At 44.6% G+C, this 16404-nt stretch overlaps 4 protein-coding genes and 1 non-coding gene across 7 annotated transcripts; all 5 read left to right on the forward strand.

The window, feature by feature from the left end:
• Positions 1-51: 51 nt before the first annotated feature.
• On the forward strand, positions 52-7768 carry LOC147051661 (uncharacterized). Of its 3 annotated transcripts, XM_085917487.1 has the most exons (29): positions 52-110; positions 589-684; positions 1031-1175; positions 1256-1296; positions 2015-2102; positions 2191-2256; positions 2454-2617; positions 2784-2918; positions 2983-3036; positions 3101-3154; positions 3312-3365; positions 3444-3497; positions 3759-3812; positions 3892-3945; positions 4145-4198; positions 4308-4361; positions 4460-4504; positions 4784-4837; positions 5092-5145; positions 5217-5270; positions 5367-5438; positions 5504-5539; positions 5617-5661; positions 5739-5771; positions 5962-6108; positions 6200-6376; positions 6442-6532; positions 6614-6691; positions 6828-7768. In XM_085917487.1, exons 4-29 carry the CDS (start codon positions 1276-1278, stop codon positions 7034-7036), a joined length of 2001 nt encoding a protein of 666 aa, XP_085773613.1. In that variant the 5' UTR covers positions 52-110; positions 589-684; positions 1031-1175; positions 1256-1275; the 3' UTR covers positions 7037-7768. The 3 variants fall into 3 exon arrangements, with proteins under 3 accessions (XP_085773613.1, XP_085773612.1, XP_085773611.1); XM_085917486.1 differs by having other exon boundaries at positions 1031-1296; XM_085917485.1 differs by lacking the exons at positions 52-110; positions 589-684 and having other exon boundaries at positions 1162-1175; positions 1254-1296.
• Positions 7769-8148: 380 nt separating this feature from the next.
• Positions 8149-8230, forward strand: trnas-aga (transfer RNA serine (anticodon AGA)). Its single transcript has one exon. It is a non-coding gene; the product is annotated as a tRNA-Ser (tRNA).
• A 398-nt stretch (positions 8231-8628) lies between these two features.
• cfap418 (cilia and flagella associated protein 418) lies at positions 8629-10148 on the forward strand. The gene is made up of 6 exons (XM_085917660.1): positions 8629-8819; positions 8896-8989; positions 9321-9382; positions 9461-9526; positions 9622-9717; positions 9790-10148. Exons 1-6 carry the CDS (start codon positions 8686-8688, stop codon positions 9947-9949), a joined length of 612 nt encoding a protein of 203 aa, XP_085773786.1. The 5' UTR covers positions 8629-8685; the 3' UTR covers positions 9950-10148.
• A 142-nt stretch (positions 10149-10290) lies between these two features.
• wdr73 (WD repeat domain 73) lies at positions 10291-15893 on the forward strand. The gene is made up of 8 exons (XM_085917656.1): positions 10291-10431; positions 10837-10904; positions 12571-12659; positions 12762-12850; positions 12929-12996; positions 13084-13245; positions 13315-13659; positions 13829-15893. The coding sequence occupies exons 1-8, from the start codon at positions 10373-10375 to the stop codon at positions 14074-14076; spliced, it is 1128 nt and encodes a 375-aa protein (XP_085773782.1). The 5' UTR covers positions 10291-10372; the 3' UTR covers positions 14077-15893.
• Positions 10903-12361, forward strand: pdcd7 (programmed cell death 7). The gene has a single exon (XM_085917655.1). It carries the CDS (start codon positions 10957-10959, stop codon positions 12253-12255), a length of 1299 nt encoding a protein of 432 aa, XP_085773781.1. The 5' UTR covers positions 10903-10956; the 3' UTR covers positions 12256-12361.
• Positions 15894-16404: the final 511 nt, after the last annotated feature.

Genomic DNA, 16404 nt, shown 5'->3' on the forward strand with positions numbered 1-16404 from the left:
TGGCGGTTTTATTAATAAATGCGCTTGAGCGTCATTTTGCGTCATCCAATCAGAAGAGAGGTCATTGGTCAGGTGGCGCCAAATGACGATTGAGATGAACTGTAATCCAGGTGGGCGAATAAACTGAGAAAAAATGTATTGCCAATACAACATTGAAATATAATTTGATTGTATTTCTTTTCAAGTATTTTACGACAGGAGAAAGGACAAAATGAAGAATTGGCAAAAAAAATTTACGACCAAGGATTTAGCGTATACTCTAAACTAGCCTATCAGCTATGCTAGCTTGTTTTAATCAATTGCGCTTCATGGTTGTGTTGCTGGTCACGTAACAAAAATCCGAAGAAAATATTTTTATTATTGTGTATTATTTTCATTAGTTTATTTTTACAAGTTTATTTCTTGACGTCTTTCTTCTTGCTACTATGTAATGCTACGTTTGCTAATGTGTTTTAATTTGTGTGGGAGGAATCACATATTAAAACGTTTTTTTTTTTTTTTAAATAAAAACATTTCATGTGTTTACCAAGCTCAATAGAGGAATATAAATAAGAAATACTGCTCGTTTTTCTGTTTATTGTGGACCAGGCTCAGCCTTCCTCACCTACTGATTGGCTGACGGAATCTCCAGAAAAAAAGCCACGGAATGTTGGACTGGTGTGTCACGCCAGGGGAGGTTCAAAGGTCACACTTCTCTTTTATTTAACTCGCGTATTATTGTCATATTAATGTATAAAACAAGCTGTGCACCACCTCTCATGGGTCAAATAAATGGTGCAGTTTAGAGCTGCAAACCATGCAGTGCAAGATTCAGGATTGTATTAAAATGATCTTAATGATCATTTTTTGTGGGATCTGGTTAAAAAGTTGAATTGATCTGTATCCCCCCCCCCCCCCCACACACACACACACACACATAAATGTAAACATTCCCGGTGATGTAATTATTGTCTATGCTTGTTGCTGCAAACACCTGCATGACATCAAGCTGCACACTTAGCGAGTGTCTTCTCCTTCTACTCTGCCTCAGGTATTTCTCACCCTGTTGAGAAGAAGACGCATTGGACGAGAGACGCCAGCAAGGGTCCTGCCAGCCTCCTGGGAACCTGAGGGCTCCTGCAGAGAGCCAGAGACACGAGGATCCAGGAGGGCAACCGTCCCGGGCGAATTATGCAGTGAGGAGCAGCCGAGCTGGCGTCGTAGCTGCTTTGTTTTGGTGCTTTCTTCCTGACTGAAGCGTGGTGTGTTTTGAGAGGACTTTGGTCGCGCAGCACCATGGGAGCCTTCGGTGACAAGGTGAGCGTGATGGTCCGGCCTGGTGGCGGCCCGGCGGATCTGAGATTAGAAGAAAACAAAAGAGGGGGGTCCATTGAGGTTGCAATGAAAATCACAAAGCATATTTTTAGTTGTACTTTTTAGGCAAGCTTCTTGAGGTGACAAAAATCTATCATTTTGAATATGATTTTGTTGTATAAACTACTGACAGCATAAATTCTTAATACATTTTGTACATTTATTTGTATTTTTTTTTATCTTTTTTTGAGACTGGTGTATGATTTAAAAAAAACTATCAAAATATCTTAGAACCATAATTTCTGAGCAGACTAATAGTGAGCTGAGATGGAACATGCTCATGTATTAAAATACACAAAAGTACATCAAATCAAAATGAGATTGCACAATATATATTTTGCCATTGGCGATCACTACTATAGTAGGCTTCAGTATGTGGTTAGAGATTTTAAAAAATGTAAACCCAATGTAAAGATGGTAAACTCCATCCTAAATAATTTCAAAAGTAGTGATGGAAAAGAAAACAAATAAAGAATGCTTAATTTTATCACCTGACTGGCCTTGGGGTCCAGTGGGGTCATCGGTGTCAGCTCCACATCGCACTTCAATGTCAAAAAGGATTCATGCAATTTCTCTTTTTTTTTGTATTGAATCAACAAGAAAGGCAATTCTTGAGTTAGCATGTTCATTTCAAATGCTAACACGCGTTATTTGTTTCCAGGCGTCCTCGCCGTGGACGCTGCTCGTCCTGCTGCTGTGCATCGTCAGCTGCGCTCTCTGCCAGGAAGATTATTCCGGAAACCACTCGGGTCCGGGCCCAAATGCGCTTGACAGATATCGTGTTTTGGATGCATCGGATGAATGAACTAATCATTTATGTGTGGCTGAAATGTGCAGGCGAGGATCACACCTTTGAAGGCTCCATCCTGGACCCCTATGACCACTTGAGGCCCCCGCAGCCAGGTCGGTCACATGACTTTAAGAGTGTATGTGTTTTGCAGATGTAGATGGTGAATTTTGAGGATGTTCCTCTGGGTTGAATGCCAAATCTCGTGTTACGGCTCTGATGCGGCTATCTTGCAGGATCTCTGTGTGAAAGGGGCTCCAGTGTCTACTTGGTGAGTGAACCTCAAACTAACAGACATGGTCATCTCCACCAGAGTCTTCCAATGGTTACGACGAGGACCAGAATCCAGAGGAGGATGACTACGACCCCTACGGGCCCGCCCCCACCCAGGTCACCATGATCACAGAGGACGCCTTCCCTTACGTTACCACCACGGAGTCGCATTACGCCAAGGAGGACAAGCTGGGTCGGAGGAAGGTAGGGGGAGGCACACCAATTTCATGACCCTAGGGAGTCATTTGTAACCGCAGTTGACCCCTGGGAGGGCAGGAACAGCCCACAAATAGCAAAAATCCAGAAGATGTCCATCATTTCAGACATAAAGAGACAAGCGTGTGAAAAAAAACCCCCGTCATGGTTTCAGGTCCCATTCAGGCCCCAACGACCCGACGACTCAGAAGAGGACTTGGATGGCAACGCGGGCCTCGGCGAGGAGGGTCCCACCGAGTGCGACTGTGAGCCGGGAGAACCCGGATTTGCCGGCTTTGCTGGACCCAAGGTAGACTAGAAGCGTCCGGATTGGTGTATCAGAAGGCTTATCTGATCTTCTCACTTCCTGTCAGGGCTTGCGGGGCCATCAGGGTAAAATGGGAGCGCCAGGACACCAAGGCAGAGAGGTGACGCTCCAACATCATGAACATTTCAAACAAATTCAAATAAACGAGTGACTTGTGTTTTCAGGGTTATAAAGGAACAAAAGGAGTACATGGCCGAAGAGGAGATGCTGGTCCAGTGGTGAGGAAACCAAATGAATTTTTTTAAAGTACTTGATCAAAAATCCACCTGCCTTCTACTTAATTAATATTATTGTGATTCAAAAATAAATAGTTTTCCTTTGATTAAAACAGCAAAAACTTTGTTTGTTTGTATCTGTGTTTGCATTTGATTCCAGGGTGATCCCGGACCCGAAGGCGAAGACGGAGGTTCAGGTTTTACTGGCGGCATGGTAAATAAAGAGCCAGACAATAAAATATGATCAAATAAAGCAGAATATATTTATGATTTTTTTTTTTTTTCCTACCAGGGAGAACCAGGACTTATAGGTGACCGGGGTGAGCGTGGCGGGCTGGGTCTGAAGGTAAACACTCATTGACATCCCTGAGGTTAGTTAGACAAACATACCTTCTTAACTTGCAGCGAAATAACGGCAACTCCACCTGGACAAACTTTATCCCACTTTTATATTTTGACATAATGAACCAGACCTTGCTGTGAATTGAGAAAAAAAAATCTTTTAGAATTGCCCTTGTCAATATTTAGAGTTTTAAATACTGCACAATATGGAAACTTAAAGCGTTACACAGACAACACAAATATACTACACACTTTGTGTTTGCAGGGTGACGCTGGCATGGAGGGACCGCGAGGAGGAGTTGGAGGGCCTGGTAACTTAGTAAGAAAATCCAATTGATTATTCAATCCATTTCATTTTAACATCAAAGTCTAAAGTTGTGGTTTTTTTGTTTTTTTAGGGTTCTCGTGGTGATCCCGGCACCGCGGGATCAAGGGGAGGTAAAGGTCCCAAGGTACAAATTTGATGTTCACTTTTTTTTTTTTTTTTTCTGCTGCGGCAGAAATACTCTTTCCGTAAAAGGAGGAGTGTTTCAAACATACATATTTGTTTGTCATATGAGGCTACGTTTAAATCTCGCTCGCAAAATGAAAACTGATGACTCAACCTTTATGCGTAGCATGAATAAATCATCATGTGTTTTGTCTATCCAGGGTTCTCTGGGTGAAGAGGGCAAAGTAGGAGTTCAAGGACAAGATGGACTCAAGGTAATTAAGAAAAAGATTGAACAGTGTCCTAAGAAAGATGAAAAATTGCTGTAAGAGCTGTTGGCCGCTAGAGGTCGGTATTGAGTTGACTCTTGGTCTCGTCCTGCAGGGTCAGACTGGAGCGCCCGGATTCCCAGGAGACATTGGCGACAGAGGATACTTTGTAGGACACCTCGCATATATTTTAATTGGAATACGTTGAGTTTATTTGATTGTTACGTTACATTTCCGTCTGAATATTTCTTTGTCTGTCCCCTTCAGGGTTATTCTGGCCAGCCCGGTGGCCGTGGACCCACTGGAACAAAGGTACACGTGGTTGATGATAAGGACAGACCTATGCCAATCGTTTACTTCCATTTCAAACATAAAATGGTTATGCACAAGCAGTTCCACAGAGAGAGACATCGAAATCATTTCATTAAAAAGTCGTTGATACCTACAAATATTTTTGACACTGATTTCTTTTAGAAAACATTTCCCACGGAATCCAGTCATTTGTTTTTTGGGAGACATGAGCTTTAATGTGCGTTGAAATTTTAAAACAAGCACGTTTTTGGTTTTTTTTTTTTTCCCCCTCTCTGGCAGGGTACCCAAGGTCTTGGTGGCATTCCAGGCAGCAATGGTGACCCTGGAGAAGATGTGAGTGGGTATAAATATTTGTATACTTAAGGTGGGCAAAGTACAGCCACCGTGGAAAATTTGTTCCATTTATGTCGCTATTTTTCACTTAAATGAATTAAAATGTATTTTTTAATTATTTTTATTTATCTAAATGAATGACCGGTAAGTTGATTTCATTTGAATGATAAAATGTAGATATATTAGTTCAAAAAAAAATAAAAACATTCACTTCTCATCTTCCCTATGACATCATCTCACATTTGTCTCCTCAGGGTCCCATAGGTGTCCCTGGTCTGATGGGAGAGCCAGGTTTCTTCGGGGCTAAGGTGACTCGGCCACTGTCCGCACGCTCACTGAGTTGAACGTGACGCTGAAGCGGCTCTTTCCACCCTTGCAGGGAAGCAAAGGCGAGTCGGGCGTTCGAGGACCTCGAGGCAGAGTGGGCTCTGTGGTGAGCGAGCAGTCCACTTCATTTACATTTTACAAGTTTCTTCTGATATATTACAAATTTAAATTGATAAAAAAAAAAACTTGGTCTTTCCATCAGGGTCCCCCAGGTGAGCAAGGAGATGCCGGGATACCTGGCAAACCAGGACCAACGGGTCTCCAGGGACCCATCGTGAGTACCGTAACACACCGACAACCGCACGATTTCGACACAACTTATGTGTGCGTGCTTTTCAGGGGCCCAAAGGCGAGACCGGACCGGACGGCGACACGGTAAGACCAGTCGTGCGGTCAAGTGCAATTTCCTCCTCATGATTTCCTTCATTATTTTTCCTTACTTCCACATGCAGGGTGCAAAGGGTAGGGTAGGGATAAAAGGACAAAAAGGACTAAAGGTACTTTTGGGTTTTTTGTCAGCATGTTTGACACATTGACATATTCTTCTCGAGTGACTTTGGGTTTTTGCCTGCAGGGGGCAGGTGGCGACCGTGGGGACAAAGGAGAGGTGAGTTTCCTGCCACGAGGGTTTAAAGGTCATCAAAACACAAACGTTGCATGAATTTTTGTTGCTCTTTCTAAGGTTTTCAAATGGTCCAAGTGAAATACTAAATAGTATAAACATGACTGTCTTTGTTAGAATATGGAAATAATGTAACATTAATAATAACTCATAAATACTTGCATCCTTGTCTCAGCGTGGGCCAAAAGGTGGAGTTGGTCGACCCGGCAATTCCGGCCCCGTGGGTCCTCCCGGCGTCCCGGGTACCCGAGGAGCCCGCGGCCCCATTGGAGATCCGGGTGTCAAAGGCCAAGCCGGACCCAAAGGCGTGCAAGGTTCCATTGTGAGTTGTTTTTAAAATGGACAATGTTTAGACACAGTAGGTGGAAAAGATGAGTTCAAGTTGGCGAAGGTGACTAAATGTTGTCATTTAGGGTCCCGGGTTGTCAGATGAGCAGGTGCTGCAGCTGTGCCGCGGCGTGGTTACAGCTCAGATCTCGCAGTACGCCGCCTCCATTCGGGCCAAGTGCACGCAGGGCTGCCCCATCAACAACCGTACGCTCATCGGACCCCCTGGAACCAAAGGACCTCCGGGAGCAGCCGGCAAAACTGTAAGACTGGCTTCTACGTAAGATGCATTTTTATTTTTTATGAATGTATTCCGTGTCTCTTTTAGGGCAAAGCGGGCAAAGCTGGATCTAAGGGAGCCCGTGGTGTTCAGGGAGACCGAGGTCTAGAGGGAGAGAAAGGATCACAGGGAGAACGAGGTCTGTGATCAGGATTTATTTCTCAGTTTCAAAATGATTTTCAATTCATGTGTGGAAGTTGATAGGTGCCATTCTGAGCAGGCAAAAAGGGTCCTAAAGGAATTGTAGGTGATGCAGGAAAAGGCTTCCAGGGACTGGATGGACCACAAGGGGTCGCTGGTGAGACTGTTTTCATTCTAACTACAGCATTGCCTTGGTCTGAGGTGTTAGCACCCATGCTAACACTCAAACCCATGCTAACACTACACGGAACTACCGCCGCCAAACCTCAGGACTACTTTTATGGTTTCCTCAGGTTTTCCGGGCGAGCCTGGCGTTGCCAAAAATGGCATGGAAGGTCCGCACGGTGCCCGCGGATTCCCAGGTCGGATGGGTATCACCGGGATGATGGGAATCGCCGGCGTTCCGGGTTTCTGCGAGGCTCGAGACTGCAGCATCCACGCGCCGGTGATGCGCAAAGAGCAGGGTCTGGTTAAGGGACCCAGCGCGCAGCTCCTAACCTAAAGATTAACAAATATCGGAAAGTCATCATCATTTTTTTGCATTATTTAAGCTTCGAGCTGATGAAAACATCAGTGGGCAAAGTACAGACCTGAGGGGCACTCCGCTCCGGAACACTGCTTTGTATCCATTTTCAAGGTTGGGTAAAAAGTATTTCAATGTTTTCATTCAGTCCCATTTTTTTTTTTTTTTATTCCGATGTTTCAAAACGCATACGAGGATTGGGTGCCATTGGAAAGCATTTAGAAGGTTTCGCTTTATATCCTCATCTTATCTTCCAGCCTCAAGCCCAAAAGTTCTTTTAGGACAATCTTGGGCCTTTTGTGCTTCCATCAGATTGAGGCTGGAACATCAAATGTGGAAACAGCGGAAGCGCTGTGAATCTTTTCTTGACGCACGGTAAATAAATAAATAAAGGATGACGTGTAAATATGATGTAAAGTATCTCAAGTACGGTGCTCTGAAGTGTTTCAGTTAAACTGCCTGATGTTTTGTCTTCGCTTCCTCTTGGTTATCACAGGACCTCATACATGTTTGTTGTTTTTTTTTCCACACAAATTCCAAGGAAACACGGTGAGCTCGCATCAAAGGAATCAAGTATTCGTGTTTTTCAAAGTGTTCAACTCTTCTATTAAATGTGAAATTTATTAATAATTCCGTGAGTTTTGTGAAGTGTTTTGAGATGGCACCTAGAGGCTATCTGTTGGTTTGAAAAACAATACATTTCTAAATAAATACGTTCAAAACATTCGATTTGTTTGAATTTTAATTGTGCAAATGAAGAGTCACACAAATGACCCAAAAAAAACATAGTCTTCCTTTTTTTCCTTCAAGAGAATATAAGCAAAATTTAGGAGAATCTGAAGAAAAAAAAATACATTTATCAATTATTTCAATCTGGCAGGAAACTCACTGTCTTCTGATTTTACGTAGGTGGCCATTATTGATTTTGATTATTTCAATGAACTTAAGTAATGAATCAACTTAATTATCTGGAAACTACACGTGTAGTTGATACATTTCCGTTTAAATAAAAGTGACCTGAAAAAGATATGGAATGTTCGTTTCGGTCAAATCTATGTTTATAACTACAAATGATGCCTGATTTGCCATCAGTTGTCGTGGCCGAGTGGTTAAGGCGATGGACTAGAAATCCATTGGGGTCTCCCCGCGCAGGTTCGAATCCTGCCGACAACGCATGAATTTTTCTTTTATTTGTTTCCTTTGCGTCTTGATTCCTCTTCCTCCGCACTCGAATTTTTAACGCATTTCATTGATTTAATCAAATACTTACGGTATATTCATTTGATTTGTCCAAATTAAATCAATAGAACAGCAGCATTATTTATTATTTGCGCATTTCCGCCTTGTATCTCGACATTTCAAACTTTCAATATAAATGCGTACAAAATTTACATTATGTACACTGCGAAAGAATTTAGTTTAAAAAATCCTTAATGACTCCTATTTACTTGTTTGAATTGTATAACGGTTGTTATAACTGGAATGTTTATTTAGATAAAGCAAGGGAATAGAGGTGTAATTTACTTTGAAGGAATGTGCAATCCCCGCCTTATCCTCGCGTTACTTAGCAACGTCAAATGTTGTAATGGCGAACTTGTTAGCTTCAAGGTAATGGACAGACATCCGCCATGGACGACGACCTGGACGAGCTGTTGGACGAGGTGGAAAAGAAGTTCTGTCGTAACATTTCCGTCAGCCCGGCGAGCTCCAAGGGGGGAGGACAATGCGGTAAAGACAGGGACGAGCACCCGCGGAATGTCGGGTAAACCGAACTAACTTAGCTCAAGATGGCGAGTGTGTCACAGTTAGTTGTTCATGGGCATCACTTATGCGAGCAGATGTGAACAGAAGATAAACAGCATCACGGAGGACATGGATGCTGCCCTGAAAGAATTACAAGACGAAGAGCATAAGGATGCGCTTTGGGCTAAGGTGAACACATTTGAATTCAAATCAAATCAAAACACGACTACCACAACTCAATTAAACACATTTTTTTTTAAATTGATTTCATTTGATTTCTAAACACCATCATTCATCATTATTACATATGTTATGACATTTTAATAGCATGAGGAAAAGGGTCCCTGAGTGAAGCTAAGTATAAGCTTAATGTGAATATATATCTATAATAATTACTTGTAGGATTTTTTGGAAGAATCATTTTGCATTTAATTGTTGACCCTGCCAAAAGAAAAACATGCATAATGTCAGTTTCTGAATGTTCATTCAATGAATTTATTTTTTGCCCGTTTCAATCCAGACCGTGCCACTTCACAAAGGACACTCGGATGACCGCGTTCATTCTCAATCCGGAGGGAGAAAGTGAGCTCAATGAGCTGAATATTTGGAGCCCACTCTCAGTTTGATATCTCCTCTCCATCTACCCACGCGTCTTTGCAGGTGCTGTCCCGTTTACCTGGGAGGGAGCGGCGTGGCAAAAGGAGTTGGAACGGCCGCATCCAAGAGGTGTCCAAACCCAATTTATCCTTCTCTATGAGTATGAATGCAATTAAATCCATATTGCTCTGAATGGCAATGACCAATGGGCATGTGCGGTGCAGGTCATGTGACCAGCTGAGATGCACTTCCTGCGACTTCCGGGTGTTGACGTTTGACGACTGCGAGTGGGACTCGTCGTGCGATTACCTTTTCCTCAGGTGAGCCTAAATCACATTGCCAGCATAGAAAAACTTTTCCTATGGTCCAAACTTGAAAAGATGCACGTGCAGGAACAACATGCCTGACCACGGGAAGCTGGAAGCCAAGCTGAGAAAGAGGAAAGGCGTCCGGGCGTACGCTTGCCAGTGCAGCTGGTCGGCCGTCTCGGAGGTCACGGACGTGTCCATGCAGCCGCAGCTCAGATGGGCGTGCGCAAGACACCCGGCCTAAACCGTCTTCATAGACTACTCACAAAAAAATCCACAAAACCTGCTGTCCTCTAATGAGTGTCTGATGGAGAGAATTCTCTTTTTTGTTGTATCCAAAAATGGACTAGTTGAGGCAAACCGAATTGTTGCTGCTTCTCCAAAACGGTCACGTCAATCAAACAGTAGCTGAGACAATTATATTTCATAAAAAAATTCAATCATAACAGCTTTTTTGTCACTGTGAATTTTTTAATGGTCCCATAAAAAAAAATTCGGAAGCTTTAACTTGTTGAGTTGACAAAGAAAATGTCGATTTTTGAAAATAAATAAATTGATTCCGCAGTCTTCGCGCTCACTGGGTCGTCCGCCAGTCCAGCATGTGGCGCTGTAACGCAAGAGGTGAACCGGAAACTCGGCTGCTACATAGCTAATAACGAGGAAAGTGATGGAAGCTTCCGAATTTGACGAGTTAATAGACGACTGGTTTATCGAATCTTTGAAAACGTAAGTCACCGAGAAGGTTTGGTTATTGACCTTTTAAAGGCTAAAAGAAATTACCTTAATAAAGCACTGCGAGTAAATGCAAATAAGGCGGCGTGCATATGTTAGCACGAGGGTTCAAGCGATCTCGAATTTGTTCTAAATTTGAGAAACCTCTATTTACCATGAGTATTTCATCTCGTACGTCTCTTATAGCATCATCCCATACTTTAAATAAACCCACTTTGTATTTTGGCTTGTTTCTGTCATTGATAATAGATTTTAAGATGCTATTTGCATTACTTACTGTCTGAAGTGTCTCCAAGTTTTCGGGTGTTTTTTTTAATTCGTGGTGAAATAGCTGACTTTTCAAAATAATATTTCTTATGGAAGCTGTAAGGTCAAAGGTCATGATTCTGTGTTGTGCAGGTACAGAGACCTTCATGTGTATCAGCTGGAGTTTCCCACCCGAGTCATAGAGTGGACTTCAGGGAAAAGTGAGTAAATCCATTTGCTTAAGACTTCTTGGCCATTGTTAGAAAAAAAAAAATGGACTGGACATACGGCCCCGGTGGGCCTGGGAACCGCCCAAATCTCGGCAATTATCCCGCCGGCGGAAACATGCCGAGCAGCTATGGGTACGAAATGTCCTCCAATTATCTTCCCCCTGGATTTCCTTGCGCTTACCCACCTCCGCAACATCCTCCTTTGGGCTACTTCCCCACCGGTCCCCCTCCGCTTCCGACGTATCCGCCACTGGTCCAGACTTTTAACTGGAATCCCCCACAAACTGACTTCCAGCCACCGAATGAGATTCTTCCTGAGGCTCCCGTTGATGAAAAAGCTCTCCAAAGGAATCAGGATGAGCAATGGCTGAGTCATTTTTTACAAAAAAGATCCAGAGAGATGAAGGAAGACGCTCGAATGCCCGAGTCACGATCTCATCCAAAATTCGGCGACGTCTTGCGCGATGCCGCCGCTCTGACTTCCCACCTGTCCGAGTCTTGCCGAAACCTCACCGACAAGCTTCAGGAGGACGGCGCCGCTTGGTCTGCTGCCTACGGAGACGCCTTACGACTAAAACGGGACCTCCGGGATAAACTGACGAGTCTGGCGGACCAGGTCGAAGCGAAAAAGCGCCACGTGGCCAGGGTGAGAGAGCGGCGGCTGAAAAGCAAGCGAAAAGCAGAGATGTTGCGAGCCGAGCGGGACGCGCGACGAGCCGAGAAAGAGAGCGCCGTGGACAAGTGGCGGCTGCGACAAATCCACCGAGCGGAGGAGGAGAAGAAGGAGCGAGAGTTGAAAGTGGCGGCAGACTCGGTCTTGTGCGAGGTCCGCAAGAAGCAAAGCGACATCAAGCGCATGCAGGACATCTTGCGCTCGCTGGAGAAGCTGCGGCGACTACGCAAGGACGCCGCTACCCGCAGAGGGGTGAATACCGGCGAGGATGAGGACGCCGTCTTCCAACGCCAACTGGACGAGCTGCGACGCGTCATCAAGGCCAGGACGCCCATCTACACGACGGAGGAAAAGGCCCTAACGGTGATGCTGGACAGCGTGCAGGAGGAAGAGCGGCGAGCGCTCAAGAAGGAAAGGGAAAGGCGGCAAAAGCACAAAATGGACGCCATGCTGTTCGGCGAAGAGGCGCCCGTCGACCCCGCCCTGCGGCCGTACGCCGAGTATTACGGCCAGGCGGAGTCCTCGCTACATGCTCTGCTTCACATCCGGCGACAGTGGGACGTCTTCCTGGTGCCCGATGATCATTGTGACGGGACGAGCGTCCCGCCGGGATGGATCCTGCCCCAGTTGCCGTCCAGCTCGGCCTGGGCAGTCGCTCTGGTGGACTGAAAACGACCAATTTGTGTGTTTTGTTGTTTTTTGTGACTTCATCACACAAATGGTACTCAGTGAATATTTGTAATGGTCTGGAAAAAATGCTTTTGCAGCAAACATCTGTAATTTGAATAAATAATGAATATTATCCAAAACAAGTCATTGTTTCAAATTGATAGTGTGTATCATGGAAAATATTAAAAAATAATAATAATAAGATCCAGATTTGGTCTGCACTCTTCAAAGGTAAACTCAGACGTTAGCTGCTACTTTTGCACGAGCTCCACTCACACAATTCAAATATAACTGCTTATTTTTATTTGTCTACAGCCATCTGTGTGGCAGGTTACAACAAATCGGCCAAAAATGAAATTTTGGAGCTCAGTTTGCCTCAAAAACTCTTTGCTGAAGAAAACAAGGTAAATCCACCGATCATAAATGCAGGCTGAGTGATGTGGCTGGATTTTATTTTTTATTTTTATTGGTGCGTTTGTTTGCACGAATGACGATAACGCTTTCAGGGTCTCTGTGCCGAACGGGATTTCAAAGTGCTCCACGGTGGATTTTCTCCCGGTCCCGTCAGCGTTCTCACACATATCCCAGGAACGAGGTGACCATGACGCTCCGATGTAAACATTTCCAGTCTACTGTAAAAGTCTTGACAGTTTTGCGTGTTTTATTTTGAAAGGCTGATCGTGACCAATGACGGGCTGACCTCTGACCTGCACGTGTGGAACCTCGGGGGCGATGACAGCGGTGGGTCCCCTGTGATGTCATCAAAACTATAATCCCCAGTTAGCATGAATTAGCCGTTAGCTGACGTTTTGTCTATGTGCGCGTCAGACGTCATCACAAAGGTAGCGAGCTTCCCGGATTCCAAGGAAAGCCCGGGCGGCGTCAAGATGGCGGCCCGGCTCCGGCCGCAACCGGAGGTTCTTCACGGGTGTCGGGGCAACGACATTAAGCTGACCCAGCTCACCACGGGACAGACGCTCTACCAGCTCGGTAACCCTAACTAAAGATTGACGTTAATTTTCCACCGGTCAACTGATTAATTGTCACGTGTCCAAACAGCGTCGGCTTGCGAGGAGCGTGTGAGCAGTTTGCACTTTTTAAGCGACGCCGTCTTCCTGGCCGCCTGCGCCAACGGCGACGTTCTCACCGTGGACACGCGGACGTCGGCGCCTCCTCAGCTGGCACCCGCTCCCCCGTGGAATGATTCTGCCGCGTGGTGGGCGGACGTGGCCGGCTTTGGGCTGGTCCGCGTGTCGTCATCCGGGCGGGCGGCGGTGTCGGACCCGAGGGACCCGGGGGCCGTCGTGCGTGGGGCTCAGCTAGCGGTAGGCGTGGCGCGTGGCGCTTCGGATGACGTCAATGTGTCGTGGGCGCCGGCGTTGGATGACGTCGTCGCCGTGTCAGGTTAGTTGGAGACATTCTTTGGATTTAATTTGAAAATATTTTTTAATTCTTTAATTCATGACATTTAAATTTCGCCCGAGACATTCTTTGGATTTTGAGGTTTTATGGGTTTTAATTTCTAAATAATTTTAAATGATTTATTACGTGATGTTTTTGTGATTATTTTCAGGTTTCGGCAGCTCGGTCCAAATCTACGACACGTCCTGGTGGGGAACGGATGGCCGTGACGCCCGTCCGCTTTTCGAGCACGGCGGCCACGCCGTGTGTTCTCCGCAGTCGTCCGGTCAAGCTGAAGGTGGCGCTGTTGCCGTCACTCATCACATTTGGCATCCCAAAGAGCGCAGGACGCTGGTGTCTGCCGCTGATGACACATCGCTGCACGTGTGGGACTGGATCCACCAATCGCCCTCCAGGTAACTGCTGGTTTTTCCTCATTTGGGCCGTCTGATTCGGATTCATCTGGCTGGTTCAGGGAGCCACACTGTTTATCTTTGGACTTGAATCACGCTTGAATAAAAAAAAAAAAAGGAGCGCAATCAAAAGTGAAATAACTCAAACAAGCAACATTGACGTTTTCCATTTTTTCATTTTAAACAAGCAGAGACGTGCCATAGTACAGCTGCTCACTCGTACAAAAATTAATACACACTAGTGATGGTCATTAATCTCATTTTACATTCTGATTAAGCCCTTTTTTTCTCGCTAGACATTTTAAAAGAACATGAAACACACAAAACCCAAAACGGAATTCCAAGCAAAATCAGCCTTTTGTTGTTGTTGTTGTTGAAGCTCCGAAGCCGCCTCCTTGCGTCTTTGGAGGGGAAGGACGATGAAATGTCATTGGTGCAGCATTTAGGAAGCGCGCCAGAAGTTAGTGTGTCAACAAGACATCTGGCTTTCAATTGTTCTCATTAAGATGGACGGGCAACAAAACAAATTCAACATGGGAGTCATATGAATGCCCAAGGATCAACAAGGGTCACCTCATCACTGGATTCGTTTCAAACAAATATGACGTGAAAAAAAAAATCCCTTTCTTTAGTTGCTTTTAATCTTCACTAGTTTTAAGTGTTCTGAAAATAATCCTACAAAAGTAGTTTTTTTTTTAATGTTTTTTTTTCCACTGTACTGTTTTTTCCAAGAATAAATGTTTTAAAATAGTTTATTTCTTAGAGCATCGCTTGTGTATGGGAAAAGCTTTTTTTTTTTCTGTAAAATGTTATGATCTTGACCATATGTAGTCAGAGTAGAATTAGTCATTCCATTCGTAATAGTGTTACAAAAATAAAGCAGATTTAATTCAATTTTGTCAATTTCTTAGATTTTCTAAAGAAAAAAAATTCATCAGAGGTATAACGGAAGAAATTTGAGGGTTTTTTAACTGAAAATTTTATTCCAAACCAGTGTATTTAGATTTATTATTAATTTATTTTTAAATTTGTAACTTCACAAAAATACTATTTTATTAAATGTTATCTTGTGAGAATAAAAAAATCTTCAGAGGTTACATTTTCTAGAAATGAATCGTACTCCGACAAAAGTAAAGGTTTTTTTTTTGTCCCTCTGGATTTTTTTTGTTATTACTAAATTACTCTCATTCTTATTCTCAAGGGGGAAAAAAAGTCCTAAACTCACATTACAGTCGAAATGTAAATTTCTCTCGCTGAAAAATCGACTTTTACAATATGGTCATGCTTTTCTTTTCCTGGTGGGGAAGCCCAACAAGTACAAATCCACATCTGAACACAAAGCTGTACATTAGTTTGATTGTTGAATTGCGTAGCCACAAATGGACAAGCTTTTGTGCTTATTGCTTTAACAAAATGCCAACAGATAGAAATGCTGTAGCCATGGCAACTGTTGTCAAGACGACATTCCGCAAGCACCAAATGGCTTTTTTTTCTTTTTTGCGCTTGGTGCGGGCGGGCGGAGAGGCATTTAGTGTGTTGTACGAGGCACAAAGGTGATTACGAGTGTAGGCACGTGCGTGGTCGACTTGTCGGAAGCAGCCACTTGGTGACACCCCAAATAGAAAAGAAAAAAAAGACATCTGGAGAAATATAGCATTCTCAAAAATAAGCAAAATGTGAATAAGTACAACTGCGTTGGAAAATGACTTTTGCAAGAAAGAACTTTTGATGGAAAAATTACTTGAATAAATTTTTTTTTCTTGACTTTGCTCCCTTCAAAAAAAAAAAAGTAAAAGGTTACTTTTACTTTTCAACATTCCACTTTTTTTCCCTGAATTTTCTCAATAATTGGGGGGGGGGGCGGGGGAAATGCCAACATTTTTCGGAAATGACAGGCCATGAAACTAGTTTGACTTTTAGCTCCGCCTCCTGGTTTTGGCGGACGTCAGTGCGTGGTGGTACACCCGCGCGTGGCGTTTTAGAGTCTCAGTTCAAAAAACGGCGCGGGCGGGCGGGGCCCCCAATCAGTCGCTGCTGTCGTCGTCATCGTCGTCGTCGTCCGAGATGTCGCGGAAGTTCCCGGCGCGTCCGCCGACCGAGTCGGAGCGCCCGCCGGCCATCAGCTCGCCGTAGCAGAACTGGCAGACGCGCACGGGTTTGGACGACTGACTGGGCAGCAGGTACTTCTTCTCCGAACAGGGCCCGCACACCACAAAGCCGCACTTGCGGCAGTGGTGGCGGCGGCTGACGGGCGTGAACTTGACCTTCTGGCAGCGCATGCAGACGGCCGCCTCCGAGTCGGGCACCCAGACGGCGGCGTGCTCGCCGGCCGGCG

The sequence above is a fragment of the Syngnathus leptorhynchus genome, chromosome 8 (assembly GCF_054491065.1).
Source record: "Syngnathus leptorhynchus isolate UIUO chromosome 8, UIUO_Slep, whole genome shotgun sequence".
Taxonomy (NCBI): Eukaryota; Metazoa; Chordata; class Actinopteri; order Syngnathiformes; family Syngnathidae; genus Syngnathus; species Syngnathus leptorhynchus.

What these genes read in the sequence shown, in the direction of transcription:
- LOC147051661 (XM_085917485.1), top strand. An exon ending in AAGGACAAAAAGGACTAAAG is followed by an intron (nt 5,662 to 5,738) that starts GTACTTTTGGGT and finishes TTTTGCCTGCAG; the next exon opens with GGGGCAGGTGGCGACCGTGG. An exon ending in ACCGTGGGGACAAAGGAGAG is followed by an intron (nt 5,772 to 5,961) that starts GTGAGTTTCCTG and finishes TCCTTGTCTCAG; the next exon opens with CGTGGGCCAAAAGGTGGAGT.
- cfap418 (XM_085917660.1), top strand. Translation starts at nt 8,686, where the DNA reads ATGGACGACGACCTGGACGAGCTGTTGGACGAGGTGGAAAAGAAGTTC. An exon ending in AGGATGCGCTTTGGGCTAAG is followed by an intron (nt 8,990 to 9,320) that starts GTGAACACATTT and finishes GTTTCAATCCAG; the next exon opens with ACCGTGCCACTTCACAAAGG. An exon ending in TCTCAATCCGGAGGGAGAAA is followed by an intron (nt 9,383 to 9,460) that starts GTGAGCTCAATG and finishes GCGTCTTTGCAG; the next exon opens with GTGCTGTCCCGTTTACCTGG.
- wdr73 (XM_085917656.1), top strand. Translation starts at nt 10,373, where the DNA reads ATGGAAGCTTCCGAATTTGACGAGTTAATAGACGACTGGTTTATCGAA. An exon ending in ACACATATCCCAGGAACGAG is followed by an intron (nt 12,851 to 12,928) that starts GTGACCATGACG and finishes TTATTTTGAAAG; the next exon opens with GCTGATCGTGACCAATGACG. An exon ending in ACAGACGCTCTACCAGCTCG is followed by an intron (nt 13,246 to 13,314) that starts GTAACCCTAACT and finishes GTGTCCAAACAG; the next exon opens with CGTCGGCTTGCGAGGAGCGT.
- pdcd7 (XM_085917655.1), top strand. Translation starts at nt 10,957, where the DNA reads ATGGACTGGACATACGGCCCCGGTGGGCCTGGGAACCGCCCAAATCTC.